We start from the raw sequence: 21,668 nt of genomic DNA, 5'->3' as shown, positions 1-21,668 counted from the left end.
GCTGGTGTGTCCCTAGAGCACACGTACAAGGCATCGCGGGCTGGTGTGTCCCTAGCGCACACGTACAAGGCATCGCGGGCTGGTGTGTCCCTAGAGCACACGTACAAGGCATCGCGGGCTGGTGTGTCCCTAGCGCACATGTACAAGGCATCGCGGGCTGGTGTGTCCCTAGCGCACACGTACAAGGCATCGCGGGCTGGTGTGTCCCTAGCGCACACGTACAAGGCATCGCGGGCTGGTGTGTCCCTAGCGCACACGTACAAGGCATCGCGGGCTGGTGTGTCCCTAGAGCACACGTACAAGGCATCGCGGGCTGGTGTGTCCCTAGCGCACACGTACAAGGCATCGCGGGCTGGTGTGTCCCTAGAGCACACGTACAAGGCATCGCGGGCTGGTGTGTCCCTAGAGCACACGTACAAGGCATCGCGGGCTGGTGTGTCCCTAGAGCACACGTACAAGGCATCGCGGGCTGGTGTGTCCCTAGAGCACACGTACAAGGCATCGCGGGCTGGTGTGTCCCTAGAGCACACGTACAAGGCATCGCGGGCTGGTGTGTCCCTAGCGCACACGTACAAGGCATCGCGGGCTGGTGTGTCCCTAGAGCACACGTACAAGGCATCGCGGGCTGGTGTGTCCCTAGCGCACACGTACAAGGCATCGCGGGCTGGTGTGTCCCTAGCGCACACGTACAAGGCATCGCGGGCTGGTGTGTCCCTAGCGCACACGTACAAGGCATCGCGGGCTGGTGTGTCCCTAGCGCACACGTACAAGGCATCGCGGGCTGGTGTGTCCCTAGCGCACACGTACAAGGCATCGCGGGCTGGTGTGTCCCTAGAGCACACGTACAAGGCATCGCGGGCTGGTGTGTCCCTAGAGCACACGTACAAGGCATCGCGGGCTGGTGTGTCCCTAGAGCACACGTACAAGGCATCGCGGGCTGGTGTGTCCTTAGAGCACACGTACAAGGCATCGCGGGCTGGTGTGTCCCTAGAGCACACGTACAAGGCATCGCGGGCTGGTGTGTCCCTAGAGCACACGTACAAGGCATCGCGGGCTGGTGTGTCCCTAGAGCACACGTACAAGGCATCGCGGGCTCTTCCGCCTATGACGAGCACCCAGCGGTGGGTGCGCACGGCAGGCCTGGGCGTCGGAGGATGGCGACTCTGTTCTGGCAGCGGGCCCCACTCACGTGTGGGCTCACCGGGGCACACGGGCCGTGGCCGGGCTGTGCGTGTGGGCAGGCTGGGTGCATATCGGGGGGTTAATCCAGGAGATGTTAAATAGGCTGGTTGTTTATTTTTATCTTCCTTAATATTCCTCCCGTCGCTAAATCCCTGGCTTTCCCAGTGCGACAGCGCCAGGCACCTCCCCGGGGGTTTTGAAGGCTCCTAAAAATAGTGCCACGTCCCGGCCAGAGTTCACAGCGCTGAACTTTCCGTGGAAGCCAGCAGCCTGGCAGAGGGACTCATGTCCGGCTAGCGTGAGAGCCCTGGCTGCCCTCGCTCCGGCTCTGCCCTGGTGGCCGGAGGGATCCGCTACGATTTGCTAGGTGCCCGCCTGGCCGAGGGAGTCAGGAGCAGCCAGAGACATGCCCTTGGTCTCTGCTGGATTTGCCATCTCCGACTGGCCAGCCTGTGGCAGCCCCTCGCGGTCCCTGGTGAGGCTGAGTGGCCGGGCGTAGCCATGGCCAGCATCTCCCGGAGGCAGAGGGCTCTGAGGAATGACCCATGGTCGGGGGCAGCGCAGGCTTCTCCCGCCTGTCTGTGGACGAGGGGAGGGAGCAGCTGACCCTGCAGCTTCCCCAGGGCTGTCAGTGGGCTGGGTGCCGGGGCAGGCAGGCGCTCTGCGGCCGTGTGCGCCCTCGGCCTGCTGGTCTGCCCCAGGGACCCCGGCGACCTGTCCTCCTGCAGGCCGTGCTGCCTCCCCGCTCGCGTCACTAAGCGAGCTCCCAGGCAGGACCTGCGGCCGTCCGCCCCAGGGAGCCCAGCCGGGAGAGAGCTCCCCCAGCCCCCTAGGCCCCTCCCCCTCCTGGGCTCCTGCCATGGGGCAGCTGGGAGGTAGCGCGCCCTGGAGCAGGCTGGGGAAGGGCCAGAGAGGGAACTAGCTGGGCAGCTCTGTCACCGGAGACAGCATCAGCCTGGCTCCAGCCTGCAGGGTAAGTCGCCTCCTTCCCCAGACTGGAGGGAGCATGACGGGCGGGCGCCGCGGCGGAGGGGGCAAGCGGAAGCCTTAGATCAGCTCCTCGGGCAGGTGAAGACCGTGCACCAGCACTGCGTCTGCCATGGTGAGTCGGGGCCGCCGAGCGCCGGGGGGCTGCAGCAAGGCTGGGGCGGTGCGGGAGCCCCTGCTCGGGGCGCTGCTCCTCGGGGGGCTCAGACCCCAGGCAGCGGGAGGGTCCTTCTGACAGCTGGGTTTGACCCCCCCGACTCAGTTCGGCGTGGCCCTTTGACAGCGCATTCCTTTGCACGGGGGCTGCAGTGTGGGTGTGGGTGTGTGTGTGTGGATTTGTGTGTGCGTGTGTGTGGATTTGTGTGTGTGTGTGTGTGTGGATTTGTGTGTGCGTGTGTGTGGATTTGTGTGTGTGTGTGTGTGTATTTGTGTGTGCGTGTGTGTGTATTTGTGTGTGCGCGTGTGTGTATTTGTGTGTGTGTGTGTGTCTGTATGTATGGACACACTCACACAAAGCCATGGCCAGTGTCCTGTCTGCAAAGACCTGCCTGAGGCAGGAGTTTTCAGCCGGCGTCTCCCTAGCGATGGGGGACATCCAGAGGCTTGGGGTGAGCTGCAGTGTGCTCCTGCTGGGTCTCAGACGGCTTTTCTGGCCTTTCTCGCTTCCCATCTGGAGGTGCAGAAATCTCCGCAGCCCGGCAGCCAAGCGGAGCCGCTCCCCGGTTAGAGCCTTGTGCCTACAGGACACTGAGCCCAACCCAGCCCGGGGACCGCGGGCAGCACACGCACATGCCTGGTCTCCGGTAGATGCCAGAACCGTCCCCCGCCCCACGCACTGGCTCTGAGTGTTTCCAGGGCCGGCGTGCTGCCGCGGTGGGCATGGTGCAGCTGGTGCGCCCGCATCCCCACGTACTGTGCTCCACGCTGCCTTCTTCTCCAGAGTCCTGCAAGAACCAGCCCCAGAGCCGGAAGCACTCGGTCTCCAAAAGCCTGAAGCACCTTTTCCACCCTGGCAGCAAGTTCCTAAAGACCCTGAAAAGGTAAGAGCAAGGGCAGGGGCGACCCCGGGCTCTGGCTGTCCCTGTCCCTCTGCCTGCCACCTGCTGGTTCTGGGGGACGGGATGGGTCACTCGGTACGATGGGAAGTGGCTGTCTAGGAAGGAGCCCTGCAGAAAGGGATCTAGGGGCCAGAGTGGAGCACAAGCTAAATAGGAGTCAGCAGTGTGACCCTGTGGCAAGTAAAGCAAACGTGATTCTGGGCGGCACTCACAGGGGTGTTGTGGGCAGGACACGAGGAGTCCTCCTTCCGCTCTGCTTGGTGCTGATCGGGCCTCGGCTGGAGTGTTGGGTCCGGTTCTGGGCACCACATTTCAAGGAGGATGTGGAGAAATTGGAGGGGTCCAGAGAAGAGCGACACAAATGAGGAAAGGTCTGGAGAACACGAGCTGGGAGGGAGGCTGAAGGAATTGGGCTTGTTTCGTTTGGAAAGGAGCAGACTGAGAGGGGACGTGAGAGCCATGGATGCACCCGTCCCCTGAATCTCTAGCTCCTCCTCGAACCCGTTACAGTCCTGCCCTCCCACCACCTGTGGCGAGGCGTTCCCAGGAGTCCCTGCTGCGGGGCTCCCTCTGGGAGAAAGGCCCCTTTGGAAAGCAGCCTGCCCACGAGGCAATGGGCCGTCTCCCGAGCACTGCCTCCTCTCCCCAGGGGCCTCTATCTCATCTCCATCCTATACCGAGATGACAACATCCTGGTGACGCACGAGGACCAGATCCCCGTGGTGGAGATAGATGACACCTACTCCTGCCTGCTCATGCAGGACTTCCTCTGGTTCACCAAGGTAAGCCACGCGGCTGCTCTGGCCCGCCAGCTGCAGCCCTCGCCCCGGGGTTGGGGCGCCTGGTGACGCTGGCGCTCGGGGCGGTTCTGTGCTTTGCTGCAGGGCTCTGATGCCCCCACCCCGCAGCGTCCGGACCAGCCTGGTTCTGTTTCTGCTGCGGAGCTGCCGCTCTTCCACCCTGGATCTGGGTTTGTGCTGGGGCTGAGAACCGGCACCATGGACGGAATGAGAGAGCACCCAGCATCCAGACCCGGCACATCTGGCAGCTCCGGGGCGTCCTCAGTCGGCCTCTGGGCGTTTCTCTGGGATGCTGCCCTTGACCCAGCCTGGTGCTCCAGTTCCCCGGGGAGCTCACTGCAGCGAGTTACCAGCACAGCCAGTGGGACTCAGAAACCTCCTGGGAGAGGCTTCCCCACAGCCCAGGGCTGAGGCCGGGCCTGGAGAGGAAACCCAACACATGCGCTTTCACGGGGCTGCATAGACACACACCCCCTGCGCCCGTTGTGTGCCACCTGTCTGGCTGCTGCCAGTGTTACCACCTCTTTGCAGAGGGCTGCTCGGCCTCTGCCAGCCTCCTGGTCTGTCTCTGTCACTTGCGTGGGATCAGGCAGAACCAGACGGGCAGGGTGCCCTGTGATTCAGCGTGTCCTGGAGGCGGCACCGATGTGGGGGAAGGGACGCTGCCAAGTCGGCCTGGCCCCGTGTTTGATCTCTCATGTCCTAAACCGGTTCTAAGATCCTGCGGTGCATCTGCACAGGTCCAATCAGCCTTTGCTTGTCGCTCTTACGCTGAGCGGCTGTGCCTCGCGGCGCTGCGTGTGTTTCGGGGCTGAGTGGCCTGATGGGCGGGAGGGCGATGGGCCTGGTGCGATGGGCCAAATGGCGATGGGCCCAGTGCGATGTGCGGGAGGGCGATGGGCCCGGTGAGATGGGCCCAGGGCGATGGGCGGGAGAGCGATGGACCCGGTGCGATGGGCGGGAGGGCGATGGGCCCGGTGCGATGGGCGGCAGGGCGATGGGTGAGAGGGCGATGAGCCCGGTGCGATGGGCGGGAGGGCGATGGGCCCGGTGCGATGGGTAGGAAGGTGATGGGCCCGGTGTGATGGGTAGGAAGGTGATGGGCCCGGTGTGATGGGCGGCAGGGCGATGGGTGAGAGGGCGATGAGCCCGGTGTGATGGGTGGGAGGGCGATGGGCCCGGTGCGATGGGCGAGAGGGCGATGGGCCCGGTGTGATGGGCGGGAGGGCGATGAGCCCGGTGTGATGGGTGGGAGGGCGATGGGCCCGGTGCGATGGGCGAGAGGGCGATGGGCCCGGTGCGATGGGCGGCAGGGCGATGGGCCCGGTGTGATGGGTGGGAAGGTGATGGGCGGGAGGGTGATGGGCCCGGTGCGATGGGCGGCAGGGCGATGAGCCCGGTGTGATGGGGGGGAAGGTGATGGGCGGGAGGGCGATGGGCCCGGTGCGATGGGCGGGAGGGCGATGGGCCCTGTGTGATGGGTGAGAGGGTGATGGGCCCGGTGCGATGGGCGGGAGGGCGATGAGCCCGGTGTGATGGGGGGGAAGGTGATGGGCGGGAGGGCGATGAGTCCGGTGCGATGGGCGGGAGGGCGATGGGCCCGGTGTGATGGGTGGGAGGGCGATGGGCCCGGTGTGATGGGTGGGAGGGCGATGGGCCCGGTGTGATGGGTGGGAGGGCGATGGGCCCGGTGCGATGGGCGGGAGGGCGATGAGTCCGGTGCGATGGGCGGGAGGGCGATGGGCCCGGTGTGATGGGTGGGAGGGCGATGGGCCCGGTGCGATGGGCGGGAGGGCGATGGGCCCGGTGTGATGGGTGGGAGGGCGATGGGCCCGGTGTGATGGGCGGGAGGGCGATGGGCCCGGTGCGATGGGCGGGAGGGCGATGGTCCCGGTGCGATGGGCGGGAGGGCGATGGGCCCGGTGTGATGGGCGGGAGGGCGATGGGCCCGGTGCGATGGGCGGGAGGGCGATGGGCCCGGTGCGATGGGCGGGAGGGCGATGGGCCCGGTGCGATGGGCGGGAGGGCGATGGTCCCGGTGTGATGGGCGGGAGGGCGATGGTCCCGGTGTGATGGGTGGGAGGGCGATGGGCCCGGTGTGATGGGCGGGAGGGCGATGGTCCCGGTGCGATGGGCGGGAGGGCGATGGGCCCGGTGTGATGGGCGGGAGGGCGATGGGCCCGGTGCGATGGGCGGGAGGGCGATGGGCCCGGTGCGATGGGCGGGAGGGCGATGGGCCCGGTGCGATGGGCGGGAGGGCGATGGGCCCGGTGCGATGGGCGGGAGGGCGATGGGCCCGGTGTGATGGGCGGGAGGGCGATGGGCCCGGTGCGATGGGCGGGAGGGCAATGGGCCCGGTGCGATGGGCGGGAGGGCGATGGGCCCGGTGTGATGGGCGGGAGGGCGATGGGTAGGAGGGCGATGGGCGGGAGGGCGATGGTCCCGGTGTGATGGGCGGGAGGGCGATGGGCCCGGTGCGATGGGCGGGAGGGCGATGGGCCCGGTGTGATGGGCGGGAGGGCGATGGGCCCGGTGTGATGGGCGGGAGGGCGATGGGCCCGGTGCGATGGGCGGGAGGGCAATGGGCCCGGTGCGATGGGCGGGAGGGCGATGGGCCCGGTGTGATGGGCGGGAGGGCGATGGGTAGGAGGGCGATGGGCGGGAGGGCGATGGTCCCGGTGTGATGGGCGGGAGGGCGATGGGCCCGGTGCGATGGGCGGGAGGGCGATGGGCCCGGTGTGATGGGCGGGAGGGCGATGGGCCCGGTGCGATGGGCGGGAGGGCGATGGTCCCGGTGTGATGGGCGGGAGGGCGATGGGCCCGGTGCGATGGGCGGGAGGGCGATGGGCCCGGTGTGATGGGCGGGAGGGCGATGGGCCCGGTGCGATGGGCGGGAGGGCGATGGGCCCGGTGTGATGGGCGGGAGGGCGATGGGCCCGGTGTGATGGGCGGGAGGGCGATGGGCCCGGTGCGATGGGCGGGAGGGCGATGGGCCCGGTGCGATGGGTGGGAGGGCGATGGGCCCGGTGTGATGGGTGGGAGGGCGATGGTCCCGGTGCGATGGGTAGGAGGGCGATGGGCCCGGTGCGATGCTTTGCTCTGCCCTTCAGCTCTCCTGCATGTGGGATGAGATCCTGTGGCTGCGCCAGTGTCTCACGGTCTCCCAGTCGTCCTGCTCCTGCGTCCTGCAGACGCGCTTCAAGATGCTGCTGGCCATCTCCCAAATGCAGGTGAGAGCAGGCGCCAGGATGGAGCCATGGCCTTCAGCCCTGCTGGGGCGGCTCTTGCTGAGACCGGCTGTGCTAGGCCAGGGACTGCAGTAGGGGGGCGTGTGCATATGTGCATGTGTGTGTGTGTGCACATGGGTACGTGTGTGTATGCGTGTGTGCATGTTGGTGTGTCTGCGCATGTGTGCGTGTACATGTGTGTTCATGTGTGTCTGCATGCTCATGCGTGTGACAGGTAAGCGCTACTGCGGTGTGCCCTGGAGGTGCTGCCTGAGACACCCGACCCCTCGCTGCCTGCTAGTGGCGTGCAGGGCTCGGGGTGCGCCAGGCAGCCTTGTGGTAGCCCCAAGCCGCACGGGGAGCCCGGCCTGGAGCGCTCCAGCCTCATCCTGTCCCCGCCCATCGGGCGAGCCCTGCGCTGAGCGGTGCCCGGGGGCGGGAGAGGGGACCCAGGCGTGCGTGTGCCAGGCAGAGGAGGCCTGGGCCCTTCTGCACCCCTCACAGGCCCGGCCGCTGTCCGGGGCGAGGGGCTGGCTCCCTGCGGCTGCCCCTAAGGAGTCTCCCTTGTCTCTGTCCGCGAAGGGGCTGCTGGGAATCCAGGACCTGGGACAGTTCTTCTTCGAGCCCATCAAGGACAAGCAGGGCAACATCTTGGTGGTGACGCTGAAGGAGGTGAAAACCAGCCAGAGCTTTGAGAACGTCCGCTGGGTGCCCCTCTGCAAGCTGCAGTCCAGCCGCAAGTCCGTCTCCTCCCCCGAAGAGCCCTCGGCTCTGGACGTGCTGCTGGCCACAGTGCAGGTGCCAGCCTCGGCCCGCGGGAGAGTATCAGGGGCCAGGCGGGGCCCTGCCTCTCCGGGGCAGTTGGTGTCTCCTGGGACTCTCACTTGTTCTGCCAGCTGCTCCGTGGCTTCCCTGGGCTCTTCCTTCCCGCAGCCCGTTAGCAACCCCCTTCCCCAAGGGCCTGGCCCTTCCTGCGTCCCTGCGCCCCCTGCTCCCGGCCCAGCGGCCGCGCGTCTGTCGCAACAAGACCCCTCGGGGCTGGAGGCTGCTTCCCAAAGCCCATGTCAAGGTGAGCGGGACGAGCTCTGGCGCAAGGCGCTCGGCTCTGGGGGCTGGCAGTCTGGCCACAGGCTCTTGGGCCTCCCGGCGCTGGTCCTGGCCGGAGAGCGGAGGTATCCGTGGAACGGCGGAAGAGCCGTCACCAGACTGCCCGCGCGGCGCGGCGTGAGGCTGAGCCCTGGGTTGGCTCTCGTTTGAGCCCCTCTGTTCCCCCCTCGGCTCGGACTTCAGAGCCAGGTCTCCTACTGGCAGCCCCGAGCCCCGGTGCTGCCACTGTCCCTCCGCCGCGTGGTGCCCTGTGCTGACCGCCTCTTGCCCCTCAGGACAAGCTGGCCTACCACCAGAGAAGCAGCCAGGCCCTCGCCCCAGGCCTCTACCTGGGCTATCTGAAGCTCTGCAGTGCGGTGGACCAGATCCGAGTGCTGGTGCCTGAGCGGTTACCCAACATCCTGTGCCACGTGAAAATCCGGGCCAATCCCAACGTCTCCAGGTGGGCCTCCGCGCAGCTGGGCCGGCCGCGGCCGTTTCTCAGCTCCAGAGCCCCCGATCCCACCTTTGCCGCCTGCCTCTCCCACACCACCGCCCGCCATTAGCGCTACGTCCGGCTCCAGAGCCCCCGATCCCACCTTTGCCGCCTGCCTCTCCCACACCACCGCCCGCCGTTAGCGCTACGTCCGGCTCCAGAGCCCCCGATCCCACCTTTGCCGCCTGCCTCTCCCACACCACCGCCCGCCGTTAGCGCTACGTCCGGCTCCAGAGCCCCCGATCCCACCTTTGCCGCCTGCCTCTCCCACACCACCGCCCGCCATTAGCGCTATGTCCGGCTCCAGAGCCCCCGATCCCACCTTTGCCGCCTGCCTCTCCCACACCGCCGCCCGCCGTTAGCGCTACGTCCGGCTCCAGAGCCCCCGATCCCACCTTTGCCGCCTGCCTCTCCCACACCACCGCCCGCCGTTAGCGCTACGTCCGGCTCCAGAGCCCCCGATCCCACCTTTGCCGCCTGCCTCTCCCACACCACCGCCCGCCGTTAGCGCTACGTCCGGCTCCAGAGCCCCCGATCCCACCTTTGCCGCCTGCCTCTCCCACACCACCGCCCGCCGTTAGCGCTACGTCCGGCTCCAGAGCCCCCGATCCCACCTTTGCCGCCTGCCTCTCCCACACCGCCGCCCGCCGTTAGCGCTACGTCCGGCTCCAGAGCCCCCGATCCCACCTTTGCCGCCTGCCTCTCCCACACCACCGCCCGCCGTTAGCGCTACGTCCGGCTCCAGAGCCCCCGATCCCACCTTTGCCGCCTGCCTCTCCCACACCACCGCCCGCCGTTAGCGCTACGTCCGGCTCCAGAGCCCCCGATCCCACCTTTGCCGCCTGCCTCTCCCACACCACCGCCCGCCGTTAGCGCTACGTCCGGCTCCAGAGCCCCCGATCCCACCTTTGCCGCCTGCCTCTCCCACACCACCGCCCGCCATTAGCGCTATGTCCGGCTCCAGAGCCCCCGATCCCACCTTTGCCGCCTGCCTCTCCCACACCGCCGCCCGCCGTTAGCGCTACGTCCGGCTCCAGAGCCCCCGATCCCACCTTTGCCGCCTGCCTCTCCCACACCACCGCCCGCCGTTAGCGCTACGTCCGGCTCCAGAGCCCCCGATCCCACCTTTGCCGCCTGCCTCTCCCACACCACCGCCCGCCGTTAGCGCTACGTCCGGCTCCAGAGCCCCCGATCCCACCTTTGCCGCCTGCCTCTCCCACACCGCCGCCCGCCGTTAGCGCTACGTCCGGCTCCAGAGCCCCCGATCCCACCTTTGCCGCCTGCCTCTCCCACACCGCCGCCCGCCGTTAGCGCTACGTCCGGCTCCAGAGCCCCCGATCCCACCTTTGCCGCCTGCCTCTCCCACACCACCGCCTGCCGTTAGCGCTACGTCCGGCTCCAGAGCCCCCGATCCCACCTTTGCCGCCTGCCTCTCCCACACCACCGCCCGCCGTTAGCGCTACGTCCGGCTCCAGAGCCCCCGATCCCACCTTTGCCGCCTGCCTCTCCCACACCGCCGCCTGCCATTAGCGCTACGTCCGGCTCCAGAGCCCCCGATCCCACCTTTGCCGCCTGCCTCTCCCACACCGCCGCCTGCCGTTAGCGCTACGTCCGGCTCCAGAGCCCCCGATCCCACCTTTGCCGCCTGCCTCTCCCACACCACCGCCCGCCGTTAGCGCTACGTCCGGCTCCAGAGCCCCCGATCCCACCTTTGCTACCTGCCTCTCCCACACCGCCGCCTGCCATTAGCGCTACGTCCGGCTCCAGAGCCCCCGATCCCACCTTTGCCGCCTGCCTCTCCCACACCGCCGCCTGCCGTTAGCGCTACGTCCGGCTCCAGAGCCCCCGATCCCACCTTTGCCGCCTGCCTCTCCCACACCACCGCCCGCCGTTAGCGCTACGTCCGGCTCCAGAGCCCCCGATCCCACCTTTGCCGCCTGCCTCTCCCACACCACCGCCTGCCGTTAGCGCTACGTCCGGCTCCAGAGCCCCCGATCCCACCTTTGCCGCCTGCCTCTCCCACACCACCGCCCGCCGTTAGCGCTACGTCCGGCTCCAGAGCCCCCGATCCCACCTTTGCCGCCTGCCTCTCCCACACCACCGCCTGCCGTTAGCGCTACGTCCGGCTCCAGAGCCCCCGATCCCACCTTTGCTGCCTGCCTCTCCTACACCGCCGCCCGCCGTTAGCGCTACGTCCGGCTCCAGCGGCCGAGGCAGCGGCTGCTCTGTGAGGTGTCCCGAGCCTCGGCCCCGGGCTGTCGGCCGTCACTGAGATACCCCCCAGGGCCCTCCCCTCCTGCTCTTTCACCAGCGGGGAGCCGTGTCGCTCAGGCTGCCTGCCGGGGCTCCTCGCACTGGCTGTGGGCAGTCTGAGCAATGGTGAGTCTCGGCTTTCTCATTGGCTCTCCTCTGCCAGGGAGGAGTGGGAGTGGCTACAAAACCTGGCCAGTTTGGAGGAGCCAACTCCCACTGAGGCAGAGGCAGAGACTTTCCAGAATCCCTTGAATCGGGAGCTGCCAGGGGCCATTAATGAGCTGATGAACCTGGTCAACATCCCCCTGCAAGAGGTAGGAGTGCGAGCTGAGCGTGTGGGAGGAGTGGTGGCTGGCTTGTGCCATGGCAGACTGGCCCCTCAGCCCCTGGTGGCTGGACTGGGCCCTTTGCTGGTTAACGTGTCCATTCTGTTCCCTTGCCCACAATGGGGCTCCCTGCCTACACGCATGTACCACCCGGCTCTGCCTGAGGCGCCTCACTGCAGTGACAGGAGCCGTCTTCCCCTCGCCACCCTGGGCCACCCTGAGAATTGATCCCTCCCCCCTGTTTCCAGCCCAGGTCCTGGCTCAGCACCCCTAGGGGCACTGTGAGCAGCCTGCTGGAGGCTGAGGCCTTGGCAGGGGTGGGCCGAGGGCCTCTTGCTCTGGGGTTTCTGCCCTACTGAAGTTGACTGGTCTTAGCAGCACAGGGGCTCCCAGCGGAGTGAGGGGGCCACGCTGCCCCGATGAGAAAGGCTGTGGCATGGTGGTACCGCCGTGGGGCCTGGGGAGACGGGGGGATGCTAATGATCTCCCGTCAGCGGGGAGCCCTCTTGGGAAGCAGTGACACTCGCAGCCCACGCCCGCCACGCCTTGGGGCTTTCCTGCCTCCCTTGCAGCGTGGCCGTGGCCTGGTTCCGCTGGCGGCAGTAACGCCCGCTCCCTGCTTTTCTCGCTGAACGCTGCAGGCTCGAGATTTCCGTCTATACAGCCAGGAGGTGCTAGACTTCGGGGGACAGGTCTCCTTTCTCCTGCTGCTCCCTCCCTCGGACGATGTGTGCACTGCCCCCGGGCAGAACAACCCCTACACCCCCTGCTCCGGCTTCCTCACGCTGCCGCTCCAGATCTTTGAGCTAGGTGAGAAGGGCCGGAGAGGCAGCCCAGCCTCCTCCCACCTTGGGTCGGGCTGCGGCTTGCGCCTACTGCCAGGGAACTCCTGCCTCTTGGCCTCTTCCTGCCTGCCTTCTCCACGAGACCCTTCTCAGCCCCGCCGGTTCCCTGTGCCCTGCTAGGCAGTGCCTCCTCGCCCTGCAAAGCCGGGACGGAGGAGTGAGCCCTCCAGGGGTTCAGAGCGTCTCCTTGGTGCTGGGCACCCCGCAGGCAGGCAGCAGCGAGCTCCCCAGCAAGGGCTTTGGCGTTCCTGGGAGGGGGGCGGTCACAGCCTGGCGGGGGAAGGAGGATGTGCAGGAGGGGTTCTCGCGGGGGGGGGACTCATCTGGGGGCTTTGTGGGTGCCCTTGGTAACAGGGGTGCTGACCCGAGCCCCTGGGAGAGGTGGGTCTCTCTGGGGACTGGCCTTGGCCTCTCCTGAGTGGCAACATGGGGACGTCTCCGCCTCTGGCTCCAGGCAACAAAGCGGGGCTGGAAGCCAGGCCCGGGGCCGGCTGCTGTTGGTCCAAACCTGCTTCTGCCCCCTCTGCTTCGGGGTGAGGCGGCCGCTGTGGGAGGCCTTTGGGTGTGGGGAGGTTGTTGTGGGAGGCCTTTGGGTGTGGGGAGGTTGCTGTGGGAGGCCTTTGGGGGTGGGGAGGTTGTTGTGGGAGGCCTTTGGGTGTGGGGAGGTTGCTGTGGGAGGCCTTTGGGTGTGGGGAGGTTGTTGTGGGAGGCCTTTGGGTGTGGGGAGGTTGCTGTGGGAGGCCTTTGGGTGTGGGGAGGTTGCTGTAGGAGGCCTTTGGATGTGGGGAGGTTGCTGTAGGAGGCCTTTGGGTGTGGGGAGGTTGCTGTAGGAGGCCTTTGGGTGTGGGGAGGTTGCTGTAGGAGGCCTTTGGGTGTGGGGAGGTTGCTGTAGGAGGCCTTTGGGTGTGGGGAGGTTGCTGTGGGAGGCCTTTGGGTGTGGGGAGGTTGCTGTAGGAGGCCTTTGGGTGTGGGGAGGTTGCTGTAGGAGGCCTTTGGGTGTGGGGAGGTTGCTGTAGGAGGCCTTTCCAGGTGCCCAGGCCACTGCCCACACGCGCTCGCTCACCCTGCACTGCAGAGAGCAGTCATTGCGGCTCACTGGGATCCCACCCCTCCCTGGTCTGCACTTGGCATTCCTCCCCCCCTCGTGACAGCTCACGGGGGTCACTTCCGTGAGGTAACCTCTGTCCCTCCTGTGGCCAAGCGAGCGGTGATAGTGAAAGATGGGCCCGGGGCGGTGCCCCTCCGGCCGTGCTGGAGGCCATGCCGGCCCGTGTGCAGTGCTGTCCTCGGGGCCCTGGCTGTACGTCGGCAGCTTCGGCCCTTCGCAGCACCAGCCGCTCCGGTCACCGGCCCGTCCCTCTCACCTTGCTTCTCCAGTTCACTTCTTCGCCTACGACCGAGAGTTCATCAGCCAGTACTGCCAGGTGTCGGCGCTGCTGGAGCTGGAGTCTCTTCTCTCCCAGCAGAGCCTGCGGGAGGCCTTCTCGGACGCCGAGCTCGCCACGGCTAAGCAGCGGCACCAGCAAGTGCAGGACTACATCCAGGTGAGGGACAGGAGAGGGCGTGGAGGGTGGGACCTGCGCAGGGCCAGGCTGCCTTCCATGCGGCCCACTGCCCGTACGTGCATCGGCCCGCTGTGGGCGGGGCTGTCCCCTGCCAGTACCTCAGCCACAGCCCACAGGCCGGCGCCACACGCACGACTCCGAGGTGCTGGGGGCCCCTCGTGTCCGAGCTGCACGGGGAGGGTCTCACCTTTCAGAGCGGCGCCAGGCAGTTCCCAGGGGCTGTTCGGCCCCAGAGGGGCTGTGGCTCATGCGACACGGGGCCGTGCTCTGGGAAGCGTCTCCCCTCGGGGATGTTCCCGGCCCCTGCGGGCCAGGGGAGAAACAGCTGCTGTCTCTCGCCCTGCCAGCAAATGGAGGAGATCTGGCGTGAGGTGCGCTGGATGATGGACGCTTTGCAGCACGCCCGGTACAAGCAGCCGTCTGGCGGCGTCTCCCTCACCTGGTTCCTCAGCGAATCTGGCAACGTCCTGAAGGAGAAAACCCGGTCCACATCGTCCCACCTGGACTACCTCCCCTCGCCTGCCCCGTCTCCAGAAACCAGCCGCAAGCTCAACTCTGGTGAGGGCCTGGTACCTCAGGAAGCACCGCGCGTCTCCCCAGACTGTACGCGCTGCGGGCATGAAGCCTGACCGCAGCGTCGTCGTGGCAACCCAGCCCCCTTACGGTTGTGACTAGGAGAATGGCTCTGTAATGACGGTGTTTGGCTAGTCCGCCTGTGCTCTGTAGCCGGGGCCCTCGAGGGCTCCCTGTGGCCCGGCCCCGCTGTGCTAGGCACATGCGCAGAAAGACGGGCGCTGCCTCAGGCAGCTGCCATGTCAGCACAGCTCCCGCGTCGTGCGAGCACCGCCCCGACGCCCCTGGGATCTGGACACTAAGCCTGGGTGCGCCCTGGCTCTGGTACCGCCAGCAGGGAGGGGGCTCGGGGAGCGGGGCTGGAAGCAGCACGTGGCAGCACAGCTGCCTTTGGACTCAGGGCCGGACTAACTCCAGGTCGCCGCTGGCCGGGCCTGGTCCTCGGCCTTGGTGAAGGGGCTCTGGGGACCAGGGCAGGTGAGAACCGGGCACCCCTGAGGGCGCGGCCCTGGGCAAGGGGGAGACCATGAGAGCTCAGCCACAGGGCTTCGTGGTGTGGCTCGTTGGCTAGACGCCAAGGAGGCGGGTTCCTCAGGAAGTACCGTTTTCCGGCAGCTCTGGGGCGCGTGAGAAGCTGGGGGGTAAACGCCCCAGGCTGGGTGTCCCCGCCCCTCTGCGGGGCTCAGATTTCCACTCTGGCCTCAGGCTTTCACCAGCAAGTGTCAGTAAAAAGCCCCCGCGAGGCTCCAGACTCGCTTGTGGCCCTGGAGCCGGCGTCCCCGAGGGAGAGGCACAAATATCTCGTCCCGCAGTAGGGCAGGGGCGGCCTCCAGCTCAGCTGCCTGGACGCTCCGTCGCGCTCGACCTCTCCCCAGGGCTGCGGCGCTCCCCAGAGATATGGTGACCCCTCTGCCTTTTCCCTCCCAGCAGACTCCCACGGGATCTCGGACGAGGAGGGCTCGGAGGTGTTCCTGGCTACAGACAGCGACTATGATTCCAGCAGGGCCCAGAGCCCCAAGGAGCTGGACCTGGTGTACTCCTCGGGCCCCGAGCGCTGTGGCAGGAAAATGGCCCGAACCTTGAGGGACAGCGCCCCGGACGTCCTGCAGAGCCATGAACTCAAAGCCCCCCCGCTGCTCCCGGAGGAGCCCCGGCCACCCCCCGAGCTGTATGACAGCGACTTCGTCCTCCCCAGCCGGCAGATCGAGCTGCTCCGCATCACAGAGAAGCGTCAGGCCTACTGCGTCCGCACCAGCAGCTTGGATTTCCCCAAGCCCTTCTTCCCGGTGGCCAGGAAATCCTGTCCTGGCTCTGTTGACAGCTCCCCGACAGAAGGCAAACCGGCAGGCCAGGGCAACCTGCTGCGGCTGGGGACTGGCTCGGCTCTCAGCCCTGAGCACGGCCGGGCGGTGGAGAGCTCGGAGCCTGTCTTCCGGACACGCTCGGTGGAGTGGACTCGCACCTTCCAGGAGCCGCCGGAGCCGGGGTGCTTAGCGAACCGCGGGCAGCAGCCAGGCGCCGTCGCCTTGCGGGTCTGTCCTCAGTACGAAACCGGACTGTCCAAAGAGACCAGCGTGAAGGTATCGCCGGGCTCTGGGGCAGCTCGGCACGGCTACCACCCCGCTCAGGCAGGGTCTGGGGAAGCGCTCGACGAGGGGCTCTCTGCCCCCAGGCCTGAGAATGCTGCCCCAGCCCATCCTCCCCTGCAAGCGTCTCCTGCTGTGTGGCACGCCCACGCACGGCTGGCTGGCGCCCTGTCCCAGCAGCAGCCCCCGCCCCGGCTGCACTGAGGGGCAGCCCGGACGCTAGAGACGGTGGGAGAGCAAAAGCACAAGGCCGGGTAGCCCGGCCTGGGCTCTTCACCATGTGCGTGGCCTTGCCGGGAGCTGGGCCTGGTGGACGTGCTGTGTCCAGGGAGCTCACTTCAGCCGGGGCAGCCTCTTCCCTCCCCCTTGTGCTTCACCCCCCACAGGCCACAGCCTCCCTCCCCGCACCCGGGAGTGCAACATGGTGTCCTGGGTCACCATTCCCACAGGGTAACTTGAGTCGCTGTCCCTCGCAGTGATCCCATGGCATATCCTGGCTCCCCGGCCCATCCCCTGGCCCTCCCGCTCTTTGTCCCGGCTCCCCGGCCCTTCCCCCAGCCTTCCGGCTCTTTGTCCCGGCTCCCCGGCCCCTCTCCCGGCCTTCCCGCTCTTTGTCCCGGCTCCCCGGCCCCTCCCCCGGCCTTCCCGCTCTTTGTCCCGGCTCCCCGGCCCCTCTCCCGGCCTTCCCGCTCTTTGTCCCGGCTCCCCGGCCCCTCTCCCGGCCTTCCCGCTCTTTGTCCCGGCTCCCCGGCCCCTCTCCCGGCCTTCCCGCTCTTTGTCCCGGCTCCCCGGCCCCTCTCCCGGCCTTCCCGCTCTTTGTCCCGGCTCCCCGGCCCCTCCCCCGGCCTTCCCGCTCTTTGTCCCGGCTCCAGCATCTCGCAGGGCGTGGCCCGCGGGAAACGGCGCGCATGGAGTTTTTCCCTTTTCAAAGCGACCGTGGCTGTCTGTGCTGCGAGGCCTGGCCAGGGGCCAAGGCAGCACGCACCTGCCATAGAGCCGTGCCCACTGTCCCCGAAGGTGCCAGGCTAAACACGTCTGGGTGGGCGCTCAGCTGCCGCAAGGCCGCGGAGCCTCGCTGGCGGGCGGGCCGGCTGGCATTGCCTGGCGATGAGCTTCGCGCTCCGGCCTGCGCCCAGGGACCCGGAGGGGACGGGGTCAGCTGCCTGCTGCCAGTTCCCTGGCACTCACCGGAGGGTCCTGCCCGGTGCTAGAGTGCCCCGGTCCATCGCCCCCAGGACAATCCGCGTGTGTGGGACGAACTCGCCCCTCCTGCTGCCCTCCGCTCAGCGCACCAGCGGGACCGCAGCTAGCCGGGCGCGTCTCCTCGCAGTGTAGACACCCCAGGAGCGAAGCGCCCCGGCCGGGGGCGGGGCGGGGGGTGCTGGCCAGCGAGTCACGTTTCAGACTGGCCCAAAGACAAGGCAGGGCAGGTTCGCCCCCAGCTGCAGCCCCCGCCCCCGCACATGCGTCACATGGTGAGTCACTACGTCCGCTCGCTGGCCAGGGACCTGCCCGGGACATCGCCCCCTGACCCTCTGTCTCTCCGCAGCTGCACGTCACCGCCCAGACGTCGGCGGGAGAAGTGGTGAAGCTGGTGGTGCGGGAGATGAACCAGGCCTCCCGGGACGTGCTGGGCAGTGCGGAGGCCTTCTGCTACGGCGAGGACCAGCTGCCGCACTTCGGACTGGTGTTTGTGTCGGACGAGATGGAGCAGTGGCTGCCCGACGACGTCTTGCCCCTCTCTCTGCACACGGCCTGGCCGGAGGGGCAGTTCCACGTCCGCATCAGAGAGACATCCCCGCTTCGGTTCCAGTACGGGCCGGCCACCACCGTATGAGAGGAGGGGAGCGGACAGGCGCCATTAGAGGAACCTCAACTTCCACTGAGCAAACAGCTCGCTCCAATGCTTCCTTCTCCTGCAACGCCCTCGTCAGGCCCCCCCAGCGGGCTGGGCCCGTGCCGGGCTGTGTGGTGTTGGTTGTGTGGCTTTAGCCAGAGACACATGGAGACTTGGCTGGGCTGATGGCGAGCGACGGGGGTGGAGCCCAGGAGACGTCTCAGCCCCTGGAATGAAATTTGGGGGCAGAGTGAGTGGGAGAAACTCACAAAGCAGCAGCAGCAGCAGCAGCAGCAATACAGCCCCCTGCCCCCGAAGGGAAAGCCAGTGCTTGCAGGCGGAGTGGGGAGTGTGCATGGGGAAGGGGGTGCTTACAGAGGTGTTGCCAGGAGGACTGTTGTGTCAACTGTCCTAGTTTCTGTACCTGGAGAAACACATAATGGGAACCAAACGATTTTCCCCCTTTAAGAATAGAACCGGAGACCCTGGGGCTGGATGGGAGCCGGGTGTCCTTTTTACTTGTTTTAAAGCAAAAGGAACCCCCACAATTGCACGCACCCGCCCACGCGTGCACACACGCACACACACATTGTCACTACGGGGGTGCTACTGCGCATTTCCCACAATGCGCTCGGCACTGCAGTTGGGTTTTCTTTCTTTCGGTTGCCGTTTTGTTCTGGTGACTGTGATTGGCCTCTCTTGTGTGTCCAGTAGCATGATGTTTTGTTAACGACTAGGTCTCTTGTTAACCAAGGGTATTCTTTTGAACGCCTGTGATCCCTAGTAAAGACAGCTGTGTTGCTGAGACTGTGTCACACTTTTCCTTCTCCTGGCTCATCTGCCCCTAGCCCGCATCACTGGACGAAGTTCTGAACTGAACTCTGGATTGCCCCACGCGCCCGCTGGTTAGGGGCATTGTCAGCTTACGTGAGGGTTACATTGTGACCACGGGGAGGGGAGCTCGCTCGCTCGCTCGCTCACTCGGCAGGACCAGACCCCCAAGGGAAATGTTTGTCTGGGTTTGGTTGTTTTGCAATTCAGCGGAAGGCAGCCTGGCCTGGGAATTAAGCCACTGAACTGCTGGAAACCCTCTCCCAAGGGCATTGCGGTGGGACTGAGGCTCCAAGGGCGGAAACGTCCAGTGACACTGACTCCTCGCAGGCCCTGGCCCACACTGCCCAGCACACAAGGAAACCAGAACTTCCCGACTGGGCAGTCACTCGGACAGCAGACCCCTGTGCAGTAATTAGCAGACGGTGTAATTAGTCACAGGGTTGGGAGAATATGATGTCTAGGCTGCCAATGCCCCTCTCTTCCCCCCCTGTGTTCCCCTAGGCTAGGCCCAGACCCTCTACAGCCCCAGGGGCCACACAGGCACCCCGCTCTGCAGGGCGGATGCAGGCGTTCTGAGGTCTAGCCGATGCTGAACTGGGCTTGGGAAAAGCCCGCAGCACGGCGCAATGCGAGCCCTGCACCACCGACCCTCCCAGCCAGGCGGGGCGGGGAGGGCTTGGCGCAGCTCCCCGCTGGGTGAATAGCTGGAGCCAGGTTTGCCAAGGATCCGGCCTGGGGACACTGGTGGGATTTACAGACAGTCTGCCCGTGGAAACAAGCGTGGCGTGCCTGTCTCCTTTTGCCCTGGCAGACATCTCTCAGTAGGTCACAGCTGGCCCCCGCTTTCCTGGCCAAGGGGGAGTGGGATTCTTGGTATCAGAGTTCTTTGAGTAGAGTCCTTTGCGGTGCGCCACGTCAGGTGTGCACATGCCCCATGTGCCTTCGATCACAGATTTTTGGAAGCAGTGCCCATTGGACCCTGGCGCACGTACGCATGAATTCATGCCCCGTACTGAAGCTCTACTGGGCTGCTCAGGAGCGCCGCCCTCAGTTTCTTCTCATCTGCGAAGTCCTGCAGAAGACGCCCCAGACAGGAGGGAAGGAGGACAGGTCTTGGAGCAAACGCGGGGCAAACATCTCCAAGAACTCCCGTCACTGGTCCAGGTGTTTTTCCGTATCGAAGAATCTACTGAAAGTGTGCTCTGCATTTTACACCCGCCAAGGCAGCCACCTTCAGCTGTTTGTCCCGAAAGCCCGTCACAAGGGCGGGCGCATGGGCAGAGGGAGGGCCTTAGCTATCTCCGAACCGAACCGAGCCTTCTCATACGCCTCCAGGCTATTCGTCTCAGTAACTGACAGATCCAAAATCGCCACCCAGAGACGAGTGAGGGGGAGTTCTCGGGCTGAGTCTGGCTGAGCCCAGCCTTGCCTTAAGGGGCCAACCCATCGCGTGAGCCCGAGAGCTATCTCCACGGCATGACTTACCCGTGGCCCCGTGGCTGAGACCGCACCGTCAGCGCGTACCTTCTCCACGCCTAGCAGAGACGCTGCCTGAGGGAGTGGCGTCGCGCCTTCAGGACGGGGTGCACTCCGGCGCCCCTCCTTCCACCACAGGCACTGCCAGGAAGGCCCCGGCCACCCAGCTCCCCGGCGCCCGTCACACCTCTCCAGTGACTGCTCAGCCCCCGAGGCACGTGCAGAAGCGAGGCGGGGAAATCAGGCTCAGGGCTCTTCGGTGTCTTTCTCACAGTCCGTGTCACAGCAGGGCGTTCCTGACCCCCAGCTCTGTGCTCCGCCCATTGGCCCGTGCACATGTGCAAAAGCGTCCGTCTGCAGGCAGTTGTGCCGAGACATTCTAGCCTGGCCCAGGGACCCTGCCTGCCAGGGGCTGCTGTGAGCGTCAGCTGGGGCATATTTGCAGGGTGCGGCTGCAGGTGGGAGCAGGGGAAGGCTGTTCTCACTCATGCTTTAAAATGGGAGTCTCTTGAGTGCGTTTGCGCCTTTGTCCCCTGCACGTGGGCTGCACTGACTGTGAAGACAGCAATGCCCCCATGGACCCCTCCAGGAGCCAGCCAAAGGTGGCAGCGGGGGAGGCGCCTGGCCGAGCGCGAGCCTGGTATTGGCCCCGAGCCCTCCCACCAATCCGGAGCCTGACCGGTGCGGTTGCTCAAGGCTCCCAGGAGCAGGGGACCACGGAGGCTGCACCACAGAAGCAGCTGTCCATGGAGCTGTCACACTCAGCCGCGAGCTCGCAAAGCCACGCAGGGCAGCCAAGCCCCCGCTTTCAGCTGTGACACTTGCAGGAAAAGCCTCGGCTGGACTCTTCGCCCGAAGCCGCGGGAGACCTGAACGGCCCTGCCCTGGAGATGGGGCTCGCTGCAGCGCATGTGGCTGGAGCGTGCTCTCTGAGCTCGGGAAATGCCCCTCTCCCTGCGTGCCCTCGTGCGCCTCGCCTCACCAGGCCGCTGCGCCAAGGCTCCTGTCACGAGGGCCCGAGGTGTGTGCAAGCCGCCCGTCCTGCACAGCCAGGCAGTTCGACACCAGGAAACACAATAGCCTGCCCTGCCATTGCTAGAGCCAGCTCCAAGTAATGTGTGGAAGTCACAAGCAAACTGGGTTCAAAATCAGCCTCCAAAGCCCCTCCTGTATCTGGAAGGCGCGAGCTAGCAAGGGCTGCTCTGGGCCAGGGCGCAGCCGCTGGGACGTGGGGGACGTGATCCGGTACGCGTGAACGGTGAGGCTGGACAGCAGAGCTGAATGCGGGCCCCGGCGCAGGACAGCAGAGGACGCCGCAGGCAGGGCTACGGGTTGCCGTGGGAGAGTTCGGGGGCAGAAGCCTGCAGACACTCACGCAGCAAGCGGGCGCGTCCAGCAGCAAGTCAGCGCAGCTCTACAGCCGTGGACCCGCACTCCGGCACTAACAACGGCTCTGTGGACACTGGGGCCGGGCCCAATGAACCTCCCCCCGTCTTGCTTCTGCAGAGCCTGCGCTGCTCCCGGGGGGTGCCCCAGG

The 21,668-nt window shown here is 66.5% G+C and overlaps 1 protein-coding gene across 1 annotated transcript in view; it reads left to right on the top strand.

Annotated features, from left to right (window-relative positions):
- LOC102446898 (ankyrin repeat and fibronectin type-III domain-containing protein 1-like) overlaps positions 1-18,638 on the top strand; it is a 256,047-nt gene extending 237,409 nt beyond the window's left edge. The window contains exons 13-24 of the mRNA XM_075899031.1: positions 2,177-2,284; positions 3,110-3,209; positions 3,877-4,009; positions 7,138-7,257; positions 7,837-8,052; positions 8,637-8,803; positions 11,253-11,403; positions 12,057-12,225; positions 13,638-13,804; positions 14,173-14,383; positions 15,326-15,978; positions 17,534-18,638. Of these exons, the coding sequence (XP_075755146.1) occupies positions 2,177-2,284; positions 3,110-3,209; positions 3,877-4,009; positions 7,138-7,257; positions 7,837-8,052; positions 8,637-8,803; positions 11,253-11,403; positions 12,057-12,225; positions 13,638-13,804; positions 14,173-14,383; positions 15,326-15,978; positions 17,534-17,821 (2,483 nt within the window). The 3' untranslated portion in view covers positions 17,822-18,638. The remainder of the gene's footprint in view (positions 1-2,176; positions 2,285-3,109; positions 3,210-3,876; positions 4,010-7,137; positions 7,258-7,836; positions 8,053-8,636; positions 8,804-11,252; positions 11,404-12,056; positions 12,226-13,637; positions 13,805-14,172; positions 14,384-15,325; positions 15,979-17,533) is intronic.
- Positions 18,639-21,668: the final 3,030 nt, after the last annotated feature.

This window comes from Pelodiscus sinensis, chromosome 16 (genome assembly GCF_049634645.1).
Source record: "Pelodiscus sinensis isolate JC-2024 chromosome 16, ASM4963464v1, whole genome shotgun sequence".
Lineage (NCBI taxonomy): Eukaryota > Metazoa > Chordata > Testudines > Trionychidae > Pelodiscus > Pelodiscus sinensis.
The sequence above is the reverse complement of the archived record's forward strand: the minus strand, read 5'-3'. Positions and strand labels throughout refer to the sequence as shown.